The sequence below is a fragment of the Ambystoma mexicanum genome, chromosome 2p (genome assembly GCF_040938575.1).
Source record: "Ambystoma mexicanum isolate Mex_15411 chromosome 2p, UKY_AmexF1_1, whole genome shotgun sequence".
Taxonomy (NCBI): Eukaryota; Metazoa; Chordata; class Amphibia; order Caudata; family Ambystomatidae; genus Ambystoma; species Ambystoma mexicanum.
The window spans coordinates 486829752-486847068 of record NC_090923.1 but is presented as its reverse complement, the minus strand read 5'-3'; the positions used below and the strand labels follow the sequence as shown (position 1 = coordinate 486847068).

Here is a 17317-nt window from a genome sequence, read left to right as displayed (position 1 = left end):
GCACTTTGTCATGATTGGCAGGGTAGTTGTCCGGGATGGACATCCTGCCTGCTGGGTGATTGACAGCCAGGCTGTGCGAATGGGGTTTTTTCACATAAAAGGCAGGTCTCTTGGGCTAGAAGTCAGAGAGTCGCCACTGGAACTACAAGGAACCGAAGAGAACGGCTGCTGCAACTACCCTGTCTCGGTGAAGCCCTGCTACAGTCCTGAGCTATCTTCCCTTCAACGACTTAGAGAAGTCCCAGTCCGGAGTCTTCTTCCCTTGAGGTTGGTGGGGATAACCAGCTCATCTTCTACAGCCAGAGGATCCTCTTCCTTGGTCGAAATCGCTGCACGCTGCTGTAGTGGTCCGGATAGCCACCTGAAGAGCCTCTCCTGTTTTTAAAGAGCGCACCTTTTATTCCTCATCGCTGCTGCCGGCTTCATCCCCGTTTGGTGCAGACCCCTTTCAGACGTCGTCCTTCACAACAAAGCTCCAGGAATCGTGGTTTCGGCGGGAAACCAACAGGAACAACTGCCAGGGCACCAGCTGCACCATTGGAACAAGGTACTGTGTTCTACTTGAGGAAACTCAGTGAATCCCTTTTCTTCATTTCCAAGGCTTGCCCTTGTCTTCCCTCCTCCTTATAACTTTTGCTTCCGAACATTGACAATATCAAAGTACTTTTGGCTACGTTGAATCGTGAACTGTCTGACTGTGTGATCTTCGGCAACCGGCCCTGGCGTCTTTCGACCCTGGCTCCGGCCATTTGACTTTTGAACTCCTGTCTGAGTGTTTCTTGATTCTGCCTGCCTAACCAAAATATTGCCTGTGATTTTTGCCTCCAACTCCCTCTGGGTATCTCAGGTGCTAAGTGTGTTTTTGCCCCGGTAGCATTTCATGTCACGGATACGCGTTTATTTAGTAGACCGAACAATATATTTAACGTGTTGTGTTTATAACAAATGGTTTAAAAATAAATCTACTTATATTTTTCTACCTGAAACCTTGAGTCATGTTTGCTTGAGTCACAGTAATTGTGGTCCCTTTGTGTAATCTCTGCTACTGCTCATATACTCTTAAGATAAGCCTGGCTGCTCGCCACTGCTACCACTCTGACATAGTAGTACAGGCTTGTATCAAAGGTAAAACTTGTATTGCCACCTGTAGTCTTAACTGTGTGTAGTGGTCCCTAAGGGCACTGCACAGGATTCTGCCTAACACCGATATACAGAGCATTCTCTGTTGGCTGTAAAAGAGTTAAAACTTGCACCACTAGGATATTAGCAATATGGGGGGAGTAAGGCATCCATCAGGATTATAATGAAAAGCTATATCCAACAGAGTAAACACATGCTTAGAATGTTAAAGTGTCACAAATTAAAGAATAATGATGCTCACTTACCTTTAACCTCCTGCGGTTCATCCGAACATACCAGTTTGTTAACATGTCAACAAACTTCACTAGTCTGGGAACAACAGTGTACAATCTATAGGCTGGAAACAAAATATTTAAAGAAAAAAATATTAATGCCTTGAACATTTTCTTACGCATTTGTAGGCAGGAATAAGACAGCCAATTGACAAAAGCAATGAGGCACTTGATAAAAGCTGGTCATTCGCAACAGGTTCTCAAGCTGTGCACCAATGCATTTTTGCCTTCTGTGTAGCAGAAAATGAACCCCACTTCAAGGCAGGTAAATGACAATGAGACAATAGAATTTTTTTGACCTGGATCAGTAATGGCCCACGTACTTACCGGTAATAGTCATTATCCAGAGTTCAACTCTCCCTCGCACCAGTCCATATGAATGAGATGTCCCACCACAAAGACAGGACCACAACAAAAAAAAGAGGGCCCCCCCCATCTATCTGAGTGAAGCCCCCCCCCCCGAGACCTCCACATCCTGTTACAATACCAAGTACTCGGCCAGGCTCACCTAGGAAGTATGACTGGTGCGAGGAAGAGTTGAAGATTACTGGTAAGTAATAAGACCATTACTCCCTCCTGCAAGTCCATACGAATGAGGAGCTAACAAGCCAGGACTGGTCGAGCCAGACCGAAGAAAAACCACTGGATAACACAGAACTGCGCACCAGTGACATTTATTACAAAACAAACAGTTCACTGAACGCCCCCCAAAGCCACAGAGTCAAACAAAGAGCCCCACCCAGAGGTAGCAAGGCAGTAGTGGCAGATGAACTTTGAGGGACAAGCCCACGTCGCAGCCCAGCAGATGTCCTAGAGCGACACAACCCGTACAGCATTCCTGGACGAGACCACACTCCAGGTGGACCTACCCTCCAGCACTCCCGGCAGAGAGGAGTCCGCGAGCCCATAACACATTGAGATGGTGAACTTGACCGACCAGATAATAGTGGCCACAGAAGGCTAAGAGCCTGCACGCACAGGGCCAAAGGTCACCAATAGGGAATCACAGGAGTGGAAAGAAGCAGTCCATTCCAAATCAATCTGGACTGCCCGCCCACTTCAAGTGGACCGAGGTCTCAGACATTAGAGATAAAAGGACGAAGTCCTTATTTTTAAGTGGAAGAAAAAAAATCTTGGCCCAAAAATGCGCAGAGACAGAGAACCAACCCCTCTGGTAAAAAGTTGAGATAAGGGGGACTACAAAGGCCGAAGTGATGGCAAGAAGAAAGGAAGTCTTCAACGTGAGACATTTCATGGAGGACTCCAGAAGCGGCTCAGCGGGAAGCAGGGACAGACGGGAAAGCACCAATGGAAGATTTCATGAAGGGAAAGGAGGCTTGATGAGGACATGTAGAATTCCGAAGGAGGCGAGAGGCAAAGAGATCAGCGTTGCCAATGCCCCCCAAGTCCAAGCCCCCACCCCCGCCACCCATGGCTACCAAAAATCGCTAATGGCTGCTAGCTGTGCCCTGAGAGAGGACACAACCACTAGTCCCAGATGGAAATCCTCTTGCAGGAAATCCAGGATGGACCAGAGTGGGCAGGAAAGGGGGGCATGTTGCGGCACAGGAACCCGTCTGAGACGGACTGCCAATGTTTATTGTAAACCTTCAAAGTGGAGGGACATCTATGCCCTAGTACCTCAATCTCCAGCACCTGCGACATGCCCAACCTCATCAGCTCTGTCAAGTCAACCTACATACCCTGAGTTGGAGGCCCAAAAGGCAGACCAGAGAGACCGGGGAGGGCCGGAAGGGGCAAGGAGCCAGGTGAAGAGAAAAAGGGGGTTCCAAGGTCAATTCCAGCAGAAGAGGAAACACAACCTTCTGGGCCAAGCCAGAGCTGACAGAATCACATAAGTGCCCCTCCCTCTGCAAACCGAGCAGGAAACGGAGATGGAGAAAGACTGGAGGAAAGGCATATATGAGACCCCGGGGCCATGGAATTGAGAGAGAATCCTGCCCCCAAGCCTCACCCCCTCGTACGATAACACGGAAGAAGGTGCACTGAGCTGGAGGCAAAAAGGTCCATCACAGCACTCCCAAACCTCCTGCAAAGGGCCCTGTAAGCACTCTGAGTGACAAAGCAAGTAAAGGGAAGTTCCTGCTGAGGGTATTCGCAGCCAGGTTCTCCACCCCCGGCAGGTTGACTGTCTCCAGAGACTGCAGATGGATCTCCATCCAAGCTATGATCTGAGCAGCCACCCTTGCCAGAGAGGGACACCATACCCTCCGCCATCCCGGGCTCCATCAGGAAATGCAGCATTTCATCACCATTTTGTCTGTACAAGGAAGACCGCCTGACCCTCCAAACAACGGTGAAACTGGAGGATGGCTTCACAGATCGCCATCAGTTCATTGGGGACCAGCAAGCCTAGACTGCCAACCCCTTCAGGGTAGCGCTAAAACCAGCAGGGGGAGGAAGGAGCAACGGAAACCCCATTTTGAGGTGGAGGAGAGAATCACCACTGAAAGGCAGTCCCACATGCTGGAGGTCACGGGAATCGGATTGGAGTAATCCTGAGAAGCAGGATCCCAGTGCCTCAATACAAGAGCCACTAACAGCTGAAGATGGGCCTTTGCCCAATGGACCACGAAGATGGCAGCCGACATGTCCTAGCTCCGAAGCAATGTCTGAGCATGCGACGATCATGAGGCAAGAAGGTTCTACAAGCAGACCTCATGCTTGAGGGCCCTGTGGAGAGGCACAGAAACCAGTCCCAAACGGGTGTCGAATTCCGCTCCTATGACTCTCCACCCAAAAGGATATCAGAGATTGGCAGACAATAGTCATGTTCCGGGTTGCCTCTGCCAGGGACGAAGGACTGGACCATCGAGTCATTGAGTTGAGGGTGAACTCTAATACCCCAACGCATGGCGAATCCTTACCAGTGGAACAAGCACCTTTGGAAACGCCCTCAGAGAAGAGGCCAAAAAGGAGGACACAAAATAGATAATGGCCCTCCCGGGTCACACACCCTTTCCCTGAAGGCGATATGAAGGTAGGCATCCCCAAGGTCCACCAAACACAGGAAGTCTCCCGGTGAGAACAGAGGAATGATGGGCTAAAACGTCTGCATACAAAATGGCACCATGTTTTCACACCCTGGAGATTATGGGCCAGAAGGCTTCAGGACCAGGAATATGGTGGAAAAATCTCCCCCTGCCCTGCTGCTACAGAGGCATCGGCTGGATGGCAATCTTGAGGAGCAGGGTCACAACCTACAAAAGCTCCATCAATTTGCTCGAGCTCTCAGCCATGGAGTGATGCAGACCCCAGAATCAGGAGGGGAGGAGGTGAAGGAACAAGTTACTTACCTGTAACTGTTGTTCTCCAGCTTGGGTCTGGCATGGATTCACATGCTCATAAATATTCCCCGTCGTCAGTCTGTGAATACTTGGTAAAGAAAAAAACTGTTTCAGTTTCATTTCTGAACAGTCTTTCTCTTAACAACCAATCACTGAGCTCTGGTTCATACTGCCCCCAGCCAATGACTGCCCCTCCTCTGGCAGCCATCTTCAGATTTGGTAGGACGTAAAGTGGCAGTAGGACCAAGAGAAGAGCTGCAGAGGGGTAGGAGGGAGGGTTTGCATGTGAATCCATGCCAGACCCATGCTGGAGAACAACAGTTACAGGTAAGTGGCTTGTTCCTTCTCCAGCATGGGCCCTGGCATGGATTCACATGCTCATGAATAAAGAATACATAGCAGTACACAACACATGCATGCACAACCGCGGGAGGTAGCAAGGCTCAACATAAGCATCTCTTACATCCTCACCTTCAAGCTAGCAAGTTGCACAGCACTGCTTGGCCGACTCTAGACTCCGCCCTGGAATCCCTGTCGACGCAGTAGAACTTTGAGAAGGTGTGCGTCAACCTCCACGTAGCAGCGCTGCAGATGTCCAGCAGGGGCACACCAGACAGGAACGTCATTGCAGCAGCGATCGCTCTGGCCGAGTGGGCTCTCAGACAGCCATGCAGTGGTCAGTTAGCAAACCGGTGACAGTGGGTGACACAGCTGGAGAGCCACCTGGAAATGGAAGCCTTGCAGAGGGCCATCCCAGGGTACATAGGACCAAAGTTCACAAAGAGCCAAGAGGTTCTCCGGAAACTCTTTGTGCGGGTCACATAAGACTTCAGTGCTCGAGCCACATCCAGCAAGTGCAAAGTCCATTCAGCCAGCGACAAAGGAGTCGAAAAAACACAGTTGAAAGTTCAACTGCACCTTGCGCATGAAGGAGGGGCGCGTCCGCAGCACCACCTTCGTCTCTTGGAAAGTCAAGTAAGAAACAAGTTACTTACCTGTAACTGTTGTTCTCTGGCATGGGTCTGGCATGTATTGGCATGCTCAAGAATATTCCCCGTCGTCAGGCTGAGAATACTCGTTAAAGAAAAAATCAGTTTCAGTTACGTTTCTGAACTGTCTTTCTTAGTAGTAACCAATCACTGATCTCTGGGTCATACTGCCCCCAGCCAATGACTGCCCTCTCCCCAAGCCTCTCCCCTGGCAGCCATCCTCAGATTTGGTAGCACATAAAGTGGCAGTAGGACCAAGTGTAGAGCCGCAGAGGGGTAGGAGGGAGGGTTCGCATGTGAATTCATGCCAGACCCATGCTGGAGAACAACAGATCCAGGTAAGTAAATTGTTCCTTCTCCAGCATGGGGTCTGGCATGTATTAACATGCTCATGAATACAAGAATACATAGCAGTAAACACATGCACAACCACAGGAGGTGGCAAGGCTCAACATTAAGAATCTCTTACCTCCTCACCAGGCCCACCTTCAGGCGAACCGGTTGCGCAGCACTGCTTGGCCGACTCTAAACTCCTCCCTGGAATCCCGGTCGACGCAGTAGAATCTCGTGAAGGTGTGCGTCAACCTCCATGTAGCAGCCCTGCAGATGTCCAGCAGGGGCACACCAGATAGCCGGGCAACGGTTGGTTTGCCAACCGGTGACAGTGCATGATGCAGCCAGAGAGCCATCTGGAAATGGAAGCCTTCGAGAGGGCCTTCCCTTGGTTCACAGGTCCAAAGTGCACTAATAGCTGTGATGTTTTCCGAAAACTGTGTGGTCCACGTAGCACTTCAGCGCTCTAGCTACATCCAGCGAGTGCAAAGTCCTCTCGGCCGGCGACGGGAAGAAAACAGGTAACACCAAGGGCTCGTTGAGATGGAAAACAGGTAACACCGACGGCACCTTGGCATGAAGGAGGCGTGCGTCCACAGCACTACCCTCGTCTCGTGGAAAGTCAGGTATGGAGGTTTACAGGAGAGGGCCTGGATCTCTCCCACTCATCATGCGGAGGTGATGGCTACAAGAAACGCTGTTTTCGACGACTGGAACTTCAACGGTGCAGAATGCAGAGGCTCGAATGGAGGCCCCATGAGCCTTGTCAGCACCACATTGAGCTCCCACGCCGGGGCCGGAGCCCTCACCAGGAGGGACGATCGGAACAGTCCCTTCATGACCTCCTTCACTAAGCGATGGGACCACAGAGATGAGCGCCCCGGAGTTCTGGTGTAGCGGGAGATAGCCGCCAGATGGATTTTGATGGAGGCATGGGCCATCCCTGCCTTGGCCAACGACAATAAGTACGGCAGCACTTGAGGGGCCTGTTCGGGAGAATTCTCATTTATGGCTAATTTCCCTCACCTAGTGAGTCCCCCAGCAGCTTTGCTGGACTACTGGAGTTTATTTATTTCACTTGGTAAGAGTGTGAGCTTTTCCCCCACTCTTAGCCATGTTTTGCCATATGTCTTTTACCTGTTTCATGATTGTGGACTCTGGAGTACACCTCTTCAGTAGCGCCCTTCTTTTTTGTGTTACACAGCACCTTCAGTGCAGCGACACAGGGTTGTCTTTTAGACTTCCCACCGACTCCATTTCTGGGGCGGACTACAGTCCCCCAGAAAAGGGTAAAGTTGCCATTGACTTTACTTAGTCAAATTACCACAGATCCAGTACACCCCATCTTCCAGGGAGTGCTGGAAAGGGTTACTTTGTATCCCTTTGTATCTGTACCTCCCAGAGCATTGTTTCGTTCTTTTAACATTTAGACTTGGCTGGTGGCAGTGGTATCTACCCTAACATTTCTACCGCGATTATATTAGATAAACGTGGTACTGTTTTAGGCTATTATATTAGGCACGAACTTAAACCCGCTTGACCAAATACTTTTTCTTTTGGCTCCGGTCAGGTTTATTCGCCATTTCTTTTTGTTAAAGTCCTTCTTGTGTCTTACTTTGCGCGGCAAACCAGGTTTGCCTCCTTTGTTCACCGTCTTTTGGCGGGCTTCTGCTCAGAAGCCCTCCTCCAGGCACCTGGGTGTCTAGGTGGGCTGAATGTGAGGGAGGGGTGTAGTCACCCCTGCACAGGGTATCCTAGGAAACCCAAGTCGCACTTTTCCATGATTGGCTGAGGTGGTTGTCCGGGCTGGACAACCCTCCTGCTGCGTGATTGACAGCCAGGCTGTGTGAATGGGTTTCTTTTCGCATAAAAGGCAGGTCTCTTGGGCTAGAAGTCAGAGAGTCGCCCCTGGAACTACAAGGCACCGAAGAGAAACGAGAAGTCAGCTGCTGCAACTACCCCATCCCGGTGAAGCCCTGCTGCAGTACTGAGCTATCTACCCTTCGACGACCAGAGAAGATCCAGTCCGGAGTCTTCTTCCCTTGAGCTTGGTGGGGGTAACCAGCTCATCTTCTACAGCCAGAGGATCCTCTCCTTGGTCGAAATCGCTGCACACTGCTGTGGTGGTCCGGATAGCAATCTGAAGAACCTCTCCTGTTTTTATGGAGCGCACCTTTTATTCATCATCGCTGCTGCCTGCTTCATCTCTGTGTGGTGCAGACCCCTTCAGACGTCAGACGTCTTCCTTCACATCGAAGCTCCAGTAACCGTGGGTCTGCGGGAAACCAACAGGAACTGCCAGGGCACCAGCCTCTCTATTGAATAAGTATTCTGCTTGAGGAATTAGGGTGAATCCCTTTTCTTCATCTCCAAGGCTTGTCCTCGTCTTCCCTCCTCCATATAACCTTTGCTTCCGAACATTGACAATATGAAAGTACTCTTGGCTATGTTGAATCGTGAACTGTTCGACTGTGTGATCCTCGACAACAGGCACCCGGTGTCACTTGACCCTGGCTCCGGCCCTTTGACTCTTGAATTCCTGTCTATGAGTGTTCATCGATCCTGTTTGGCTAACTATAATATTGCCTATGATTTTTGCCTCCAACTCCCTCTGGGTATCTCAGGTGCCAAGTGAGTTTTTGTCCCGGTAGCATTTCTTGTCACGGATACGCATTTATTTAGTAGACTGAACTGTCAAAAAGTGATCGCAATCGTATTCACGGTAACGTGTCTTGTCACCGGTCCATTCAAACACAGGGTACTTACCTTGAGTCATACCGTACAAAGTGAATTGATTAGTCGTAGTATATATTACGTGTGGATTTGAATTTAATAGAAGTGTTGTGTTTGTAACAAATGGTTCAAAAATAAATGTACTTCTATTTTTCTACCTGAAACCTTGAGTCTGTTTGCTTGAGTCACAGTAATTGTGGTCCCTTTGTGTAATCTCTGCTACTGCTCATATACTTGAGATAAACCTGGCTGGTCCGCTACTGCTACCATTTTAACATAGTAGTACAGGCTTGTACCAAAGGTAAAACTTGTATTGCCACCTGTGGTCTTAATTGTGTGTAGTGGTCCCTAATGGCACTGCACAGGATTCTACCTGAAAGGGCCGTAATCCGCAGAGGGTTAATCTTCACTGCGCCGCACCAGACAGAGAGCCTCTTCCACTTATGTCCGTAGCACTTAAGAGTTGAGGACGCCCTGGCCTTTTCAAGCACCTCCTTACAGTCCGCCGGGATATCGTACCCTCCAAACTTTAGTGCTGCAGGAGCCCGGCCTGCAAGTTCAGCGAACCTGGGTCGTGATGGAGGATGGCACCTCCTTCTCTGGCGAGGAGATCTGCGTCCGTCGACAGCTTGACTCGGGGGGAGGGGGGGGGGCGCTGACAGGTCCAGAAGGTCTGGGAACCAAATCTGTCTGGGCCACGCCGGTGCAACGAGGATCATCCTGCACCGGGACCTCTTGAGTTGGTTGATGAGTCGTAGCGGCAACGGCGGGAACGCATACATGAACATGCCGTCCCAGGGGAATGAGAAGGCATCGGCCATGCTCCACGGTTGGGGAAACCTGCTGGCGAACCTAGGGCACTTGGTGTTCATCGCCGTCGCGAATAGGATGATCTGGGTATTGCCCCATCGTTGGAAGAGTGGATCCACTTGATCCTGGCGCAGTTCCCACTCGTGGCACGAGCGCAGCTCCCTGCTGAGTGAGTCGTCGATGATGTTCTTTATTCCCAGCAGGTGGAAGGGCACAAGGAAAAACCCCTGGGCGACGTGCCACAGATCCTGGGCCTCCTTGGATAGGGCTGGGGATCTGGTGCCTCCCTGCTTCCGGATGTAGAACATTGTGGTGGTGTTGTCGGTGAAGATCCTCACCACCTTGCCCTTGAGGGACGGGAGGAACGATCTGAGGGCCCAGAACATGGCTCGGAGCTCCAGGATGTTGATATGTAGTGACCTCTCCTCCGGGAGCCAAAGGCTTCTTGCATGGAAATCTCCGGTGTGTGCTCCCCCACCCCTCCAGTAAGGCATCCATCGTCACCGTCTCCTGATGCGCCGGGGTCTGGAAGTCCATACCCGCCACCACATGCGCGCAGGTGACCCACCACTGGATCGCTTGGCGGAAGTCCTCGTTGAGCAGGATCCTGTCCTCGAAGCTGCCCGCCGCTTGCATCCACCGGGAGTCGAGGAACTCTTGCAGTGGCCGCATCCGCAGTCTGCACAGGCGCACTAGGTATATGCAGATCATGCCGAGAAGGGACTTGATGGACCTCACCCTGGCCACATACATGGTCAACAGCCGCTGGACCTTGCCCATGATGGCCTTTGTCCATTCCTCCGACGGGGAGGCCAGCCGTGCCACTGTGTTGAGCTTGGCTCCCAGAAACAGTGCGACCTGCGACGGAACCATGTGGGATTTGGTGAAGTTGATGGAGAAACCCAGGTCCATGAGCAGTTGGACGGTCTTTGCTGTGTGCCCGACGGCAAGTTCTCTTGTCTTTGCTCGGATGATGAGAAACAATGGGGGCAAACCCTCTTTTTTGTGAGGGGGCCACGGACGTAACAGAGAGTTAGAGTCAAAGGCTACCCTAGTCATGGGTGTTGGGGGGAGGTCACCAAACTAGTTGCTGTGGAGCTAGATGTTAACTAGCTTGGAGAGGAAATCAAGGTGGTCACCAATTATTAAAAAAGGAAGGCTGATACAAATTATCAACACAAAAAGGGTTTTAATTCAAAATAACAAACATGAATTCGTAAATAGGCAAGTGACTTCAGGTAGCACGTTTCGTATGCATATGTAAATATGTGGTATAAATGGTGGTATGTATGAGGGTGAGTTAGTAACATAGGTGACAATTATTTCTTGTATTGCTGGACATCAATCGTGTAGCAATACGCTAACATGGTCGACACATTTGTTAATGGTGTTTCTAGTTCAATGCTTGATAGAGAAAGGCAGTGGCTGTTAGGATGGAGCAGCGCTGATGATGGGCATCGAACTGTCTTCAGGACAGAGATTTATGGTCAAGATGCTGTTGCAGAGGAAGTACGTGTGCTTAAAAAATTAAAATTAAGAAGCTGGAATTAAAAGTCTTGGTGACCTACAAAGTACCAGCAAAATGAATGTAAAGGAGGGTGACCTACCACGGTTAATTTGTAAACGCCACGGCAAAGAACTTCAGTAAAAAAGCCAGCTGCTGGTAGGCAAGTGCGGCTGAAGAGCAGTCTGCGACGTCAGACAGCCAAATCTAGAAGAAAATGTCCATAGGGTACTGTTAGGTACGTGACATTTTGGATCGATGTGGTGATAGTGCCTAGATATTTCGGCTGGTCAGCTAAGTGACCGTGTCATGGAGTAATTACGCCTGATGTAGAAAGGATGATTAGAGAGGTGGCAAAAGTGTTTACAACAAAGTTGTTTTCCATTAATCATGTTTGGAAAGTGCGGTGACATCCATGGTGGATGGAACAATTGCATGATAATTAGTGAATAATTATGAGATTAGTGTTTTTTTTTTAAAAACAGTGGCGTTGTCCATTACACGCGGTAAATGTCTCACGCATCCAAAATGGATGGGAACAAATACACGTGCGAATTGGGAGAGAGAGCCGTGTGCTGTGCCTAATAAAGTGGATGCTCAACAGAAAACTATAGACAATGTGCACACGTGCGTGCATCGTGAACGGGCACCAGGAATGAAAGCTCTTGGTCCGTGGTGCCGTAGTGCGCATAACTGGATCTGGTCAGGAAAACCTGGAGCTGGCGAAAAGCTTATCTCTTGCGGCAAGCTGCAGTAGACGAGCGTTCGTTCGATTCGGATGTGCGCATGCGTGGTAGAGAAGTGCTTTTTAATTGTAAAGAAGCATCCAAAGCGCATGTGTTGTTGGGTAGTGCTTGTATTGACTATACGTGCTGAAATACTACGTGAGAGCTGCTACACTATATCAGATGCCAAAGCATCTGGGGCCAGTGAATGTCTTTTAAAACAGCCATGTTGGAGAGTGCAATAGCAGCACTAGTTGAAATGTTGTGACAATGCCGTTGCTCGGATGAGCCAATCGTCCAGGTAAGGGTAGATGTGGATCCACTGCAGGCGCAGCCACACCGCCACCAGTGCTAGAAACTTGGTGAATACCCTGGGTGCCGACTTCAATCCGAAGGGAAGGGCCTCGAATTGGTAGTGCTGTCCTTGGTCTACGAATCTGAGAAATTTTCGATGTCCTTTTAGAATGGGGATGTGAAAGTAGGCATCCTCCAAGTCCAGCGACAATAGGAAGTCGCCCTCCTCCAGCTGCCACAGCACGTGCTGGAGGGTAACCATCCGGAACTTCTGGGCCTTGATGTACTTGTTTAAACGACGATGGTCCAGGATAGGTCACCAACCGGCGGTCGTCTTTCTTACGAGGAAGTACCGTGAGTACACTCCGGAGTTTCGGAGCTTCTTTGGGGCGAGCACGATGGCTCCTTTCTTCAGCATCACCCTTACTTCCAGCAGCAGTTGGGGGACGTGGTTTTCCTTCCTGGCCACGGGTGGAATGCGGGGGCACTTCTTTAGAAACTCGAGTGTGCCCACGGGCCAGAGCATCCAGCACCCATCGGTTGGTGGAACGAACTTCGCCAGCTGGCATCCCACCGGGTGCTCAGGTGGGGGCCCAACGCTACGTCCAGTTCAGTCCTGCTTGGCAGCGGCCTTGGCCACGACGAGATGACCCGTCGCCCCATGGCGTCCAGTTTCTTCCCCTCACTGTTTGGGGGGAGGTGGAATACGAAGCAGTAGCCCCTGCCGCCTTCTTCTTGGCCGCCACCGAGTCAACCGAATCCAGGGTCGGCTGAGCCCTAAGGCACAGAGGTGTGGAATCCGGAACCCGGTACTTCTTCTCGTACCGGTCTCTCTTGGCAGGAGTCGTGGACGGGTTCTTCAGGAGCAACAGCCCCTCGTCTCAGATGTCGCCAAGTAACGGGATTGAGAGGACCGTCTTCCTTTTGGTCTCATGCCAGTGATAGATGAAGCCTTCCTTCTTCTGTTCTTCGGGGCAGAGCACGAAGAGCTCGGATGCACTGGCAATCATGGCGTGGAAGGAGCCAATTTCGTCGAGCGGGGAGGCCCAAGGACGAGGTGGTGATGGAAGGTGTTAGGGGAAATTCTCTGTTTAGGCTGAATTTCCTAACCTAGTGAGTCCCCCAGCAGCTTTGCTGGATTTTTGGGGTTTATTTTTTTTCTCTTGCCAAGAGTGAGACTCTTTTACCCTCATTCTTGGGCATGATTTGAGTGTGTTTCTTTGAATCTAGATGTGTTTAATGGGCTATGGGGTCTTTTACTCCATAGGGCTTCAAGTGTTTTTGTGATGTGTGTTACACAGCACCCTCAGTGCAGTGACACAGGGGTGTCATAGTGACCCCCCAGTATAGACTCCATACCCTGGGACTGACTACTGTCTCCCAGGGCATGTAAAGTCACCATTGACTTTACTAGTCTTAAATTCTGAACAGAACCAGTACAAACCATCATATTGTGGACGTACTGGCTGGGGCAATTCAATTGCCCCGGGGTCTGTTAGTCGAGGGGACACGTCTCTGTCCCCCCTGATTGAGTTTTGGCTGGTGGCAGTGGATACTACTTTTTATATTCAACCGCGAATATTTTCCTATGGGATTTCCCATTGTTTTAGGCTACTATCTTTATTTAATTATTTACGGTAGCCTCGAACATACCGCCGGTTTATTTAATTATTAATTCTCCGGTTGGTATTTTTTGCCAAAACTTGATTCTAAAATGCTGTTTGTGTTCTCTTCTGTGACTCCAACCCAAGTCGAGCCCTTTGTTCCACTTTTTGGCAGGTTTCTCCACAGAAGCCCTCCAAAGTGGTGCCACTCTGTCTGGGGTACTTAGGAGGGGTGGAGGGGAATTTAGGCACCCTGGACTGAGTTGCCTAGGAAACTCAAGTCACACTCCATCCTGATTGGCCCAAGTGGTGAGCCGGCCGGCTCACCACTTAGCATGTTTGAGTGACAGCTAGGCTGAGTGAATGGGGGTTTACTGCATAAAAGCCGGGCTTTGGGGACTGGAACTTCAGAAGTCGCCACAGGACCTAAGAATCCGACGAGGGAGAAGCTGAGCCGACCTGATACGACACCACCACCGGTGGAGCCCTGCTGGACTGCCTCACCACTTTTCCCAATGACAGAGGAGATCTCTCGCCGGAGAGTCTTCTTCCTTTGACTGGTGGGGATAACCAGTTTCACCGTCTTTTCGCTTTCCCGACGTACCTCGTGGCCGCCTTGCTCGTGCCAAGCACCCCGGCAACCGGGATACCACGTTTTACCACGACCGCGAAACAAAGGTACCACCTTTAACCGGAAAACTCTGCGGCTGGTTTCTGCCCTGGTAGTGCAACGACCTTCATCTTTCCTCCAAGTCGAGATCTTCTCTTCCCCTGGACGACGATGCTACTTGCACCCACTACCAGGAACAACTGCCACCGATGGAGGATCCTTCCCACTTAAGGTACCGTGTCCCGCCTGGCTTCCCTTGCTACCGACTGTACAGGGTAGATTTAGCCCCCGGCTTTCGAACCTGGGTTAGCCTGGGACACCCTGGCTAAACTTTCCTAAGCCTCTCTAAACTCTTTTTGAACCCTCTGCAAGACTTTCTAAGCCTAGTGTAACTGTGTGATCTTGGGCGCATTTGTGCTCTGCTCTCTCTAAGAGTGGGCCCAGCCTTTGGACTTTGGCTCACCAGTGACTTTCGCTCTTCTGCCTTGCTCAAAGTGTTCCTGAATCTTAGAGTGGTGTACCTTTCCATATTCTTTTCCCTCCCTTTCTCACAAACTTATTGGAGTGCAATCTAGTTAAGCGCTCACCTCTGTATGAAAATAAGTGGTGTTTTACTGTGACTTATCTGATAATGAAAAAGGGGTGTATATATTACAATAGTAACTGTGTTTAGAATATTTTACAATATGAGTGCTGGAGTGTTTTCAAACTGTGTTTTTAAATAAATAATTATATACTTTGATACCAAAGCTCTGGTCAGTGTTTGCTTGTATTATTGTATCTGAGAGCCTATTGCGTATACTTTGCATACTGCCTAACTCTTCTTGAGGGAAGTCTGACTGCTCAGCCACAACTACCAGGTAAATCTGGGTGGTACAGACTGCTACCAAGTGGGTTTACTGCCAACACCTGTAGTCTTAAATCTTTTTCAGTGGCCCCTAAGGGAACTGCACAGGTTTCTGCCTAACAGAAGGTCCATCCCGTCGTCACCACTGTCGTCATCCATCCCCGTCATGGCTGTCTCCGTTCCTGTGTCCTCCCTAGGATCAAGGGAAGGGGATGAAGACTGAGGGCCGAGAAGGCTGGAAGGGCGGGGGGGGGGGGATGAACTCTTCTGTGCTTGTTTGGAGGGCTCCCCGACGGGCTAGGTTCCGCTGGATCGTCCGTTGGGGTTAAGGGCAACCTGGTCCTTATCTCCGTACATAAGGCCTGGATCGCCATCAAGATGGCTCCCGAGTGGTCCCGAGGCTCGGGTACCGGCTGCGACGGGCATGACGGTTGGGGAGTGGAATCCTCCGCCTCCACGGGAACCTCGTCAGCACCACCGTCACTCTTTGTTTGCTTCGTCGGGATACCCTCCAGTGGGACCCGACCTCCTTGAACTTCTTGTTGAAGATCTTCACAACCCCAGCCAGCAGCTCCTCAGAGGCTTAATCCGTGTCTGAGATGACCACTGCCCCCCCCCCCTTTTTCCACTGGGGTCTTATCGATTGGGCTGAAAAGAGGATTCCCTCCGCGGTGGCAGGGAATCTCTGGGCCCCAAGGTCACCGCCACTGGGGTAGCCTCCACAGGCTTTGCCAGGGCCGCCACGAATCCCTCGATAGAGGCCTTAGCTGGGTGAATCAAGGCCTTCATGACTTTAGGCGCGCCTGAGGCCTTCACCTTGGGGGGAGGGTGTTACGGAGAATTCTCTGTAAAAGCTAATTTCCCAAACCTAGCGAGTCCCCCAGCAGCTTTGCTGGATTTTTGGGGTTTATTTTTTTCTCCTGCTAAGAGTGAGACTCTTTTACTCCCACTCTTAGACATGATTTGAGGTGTTCCTTTATCTTTCCATGTGTTTTATGGGCTATGGGGTCTTTTACTCCATAGGGTCTCATGTGTTTTTAATGTGGGTTACACAGCACCCTCCGTGCAGTAACCCAGGTGTGTTGTAGCGACCCCCCAACATAGACTCCATACCCTGGGACTGACTACTGTCTCCCAGGGCATGTAAAGTCACCATTGGCTTTGCTAGTCCCACATTATGAACAGAAACCAGTACAAACCATCATATTGTGGAAATACTGGTTGGGACAATTCGATTGCACCAGGGTCTGTTGTTCGAGGGGGCACGTCTCCGTCCCCCCTGATCGAGTTTTGGCTGGTGGCAGTGGATACTACTTTTTATATTCGACCGCAAATATATCTCTATGGGATTTTCCCATTGTTCGAGGCTACCAACTTTAATTATTTAATTCTTATAGCCTCGAACATACCGCCGGTTTATTTATTTAATATTAATTCACCGGTTGGTATTTTTTGCCAGAACTCGATTCTAAAGTGGCATTTGTGTTCTGTTCTGTGACTCCAACCCAAGTCGAGCCCTTTGTTCCACTTTTTGGCGGGCTTCTCCACAGAAGCCTCCGAAAATGGTGCCACTCTGCCTGGGTACCACAGGGGGTGTGGGAGGGGGTTTAGGTACCCTGGACTGAGTTACCTTGGTAACTAAAGTCGCACTCTTGTGTGATTGGCCCAAGTGGTGAGCCGGCCGGCTCACCACTTAGCATGTTTGATTGACAGCTAGGCTGAGTGAATGGGGGTGTGCTGCATAAAAGCAGGGCTTTGGGGACTGGAACTTCAGAAGTCGCCACAGGACCTAAGAATCCGAAGAGGGCGAAGCTGAGCCGACCTGCAACGACGACACCACCGGTGGAGCCCTGCTGAACCGTCTCACCACTTTTCCCGACGACAGAGGAGCTCTCCAGTCCGGAGAGTCTTCTTCCTTTGACTGATGGGATAACCAGTTTTGCCTTCTTATCACCTTCCTGGAGCATCTCGTGGCCGCCTTGCCCGTGCCAAGCACCCCGGCAACCAGAATACCACGGTTTACCACTACCGCGAAGAGAAGGGTAGTACCTTTTAACCGGAGGACTATGTGGCTGATTTCTTCCCTGGCAGTCCAACGACCATCTTTCCTCCACGGCGAGACCTCTTCTTCCTCTGAACGAAACACCG

General features: G+C 50.5%; 1 protein-coding gene across 1 annotated transcript in view; it reads right to left on the bottom strand.

Moving 5' to 3' along the window:
- IARS1 (isoleucyl-tRNA synthetase 1) overlaps nt 1-17317 on the bottom strand; it is a 2025584-nt gene that overhangs the window by 833472 nt on the left and 1174795 nt on the right. The window contains exon 21 of the mRNA XM_069643896.1: nt 1386-1477. Coding sequence (XP_069499997.1) covers nt 1386-1477 — 92 coding nt within the window. The remainder of the gene's footprint in view (nt 1-1385; nt 1478-17317) is intronic.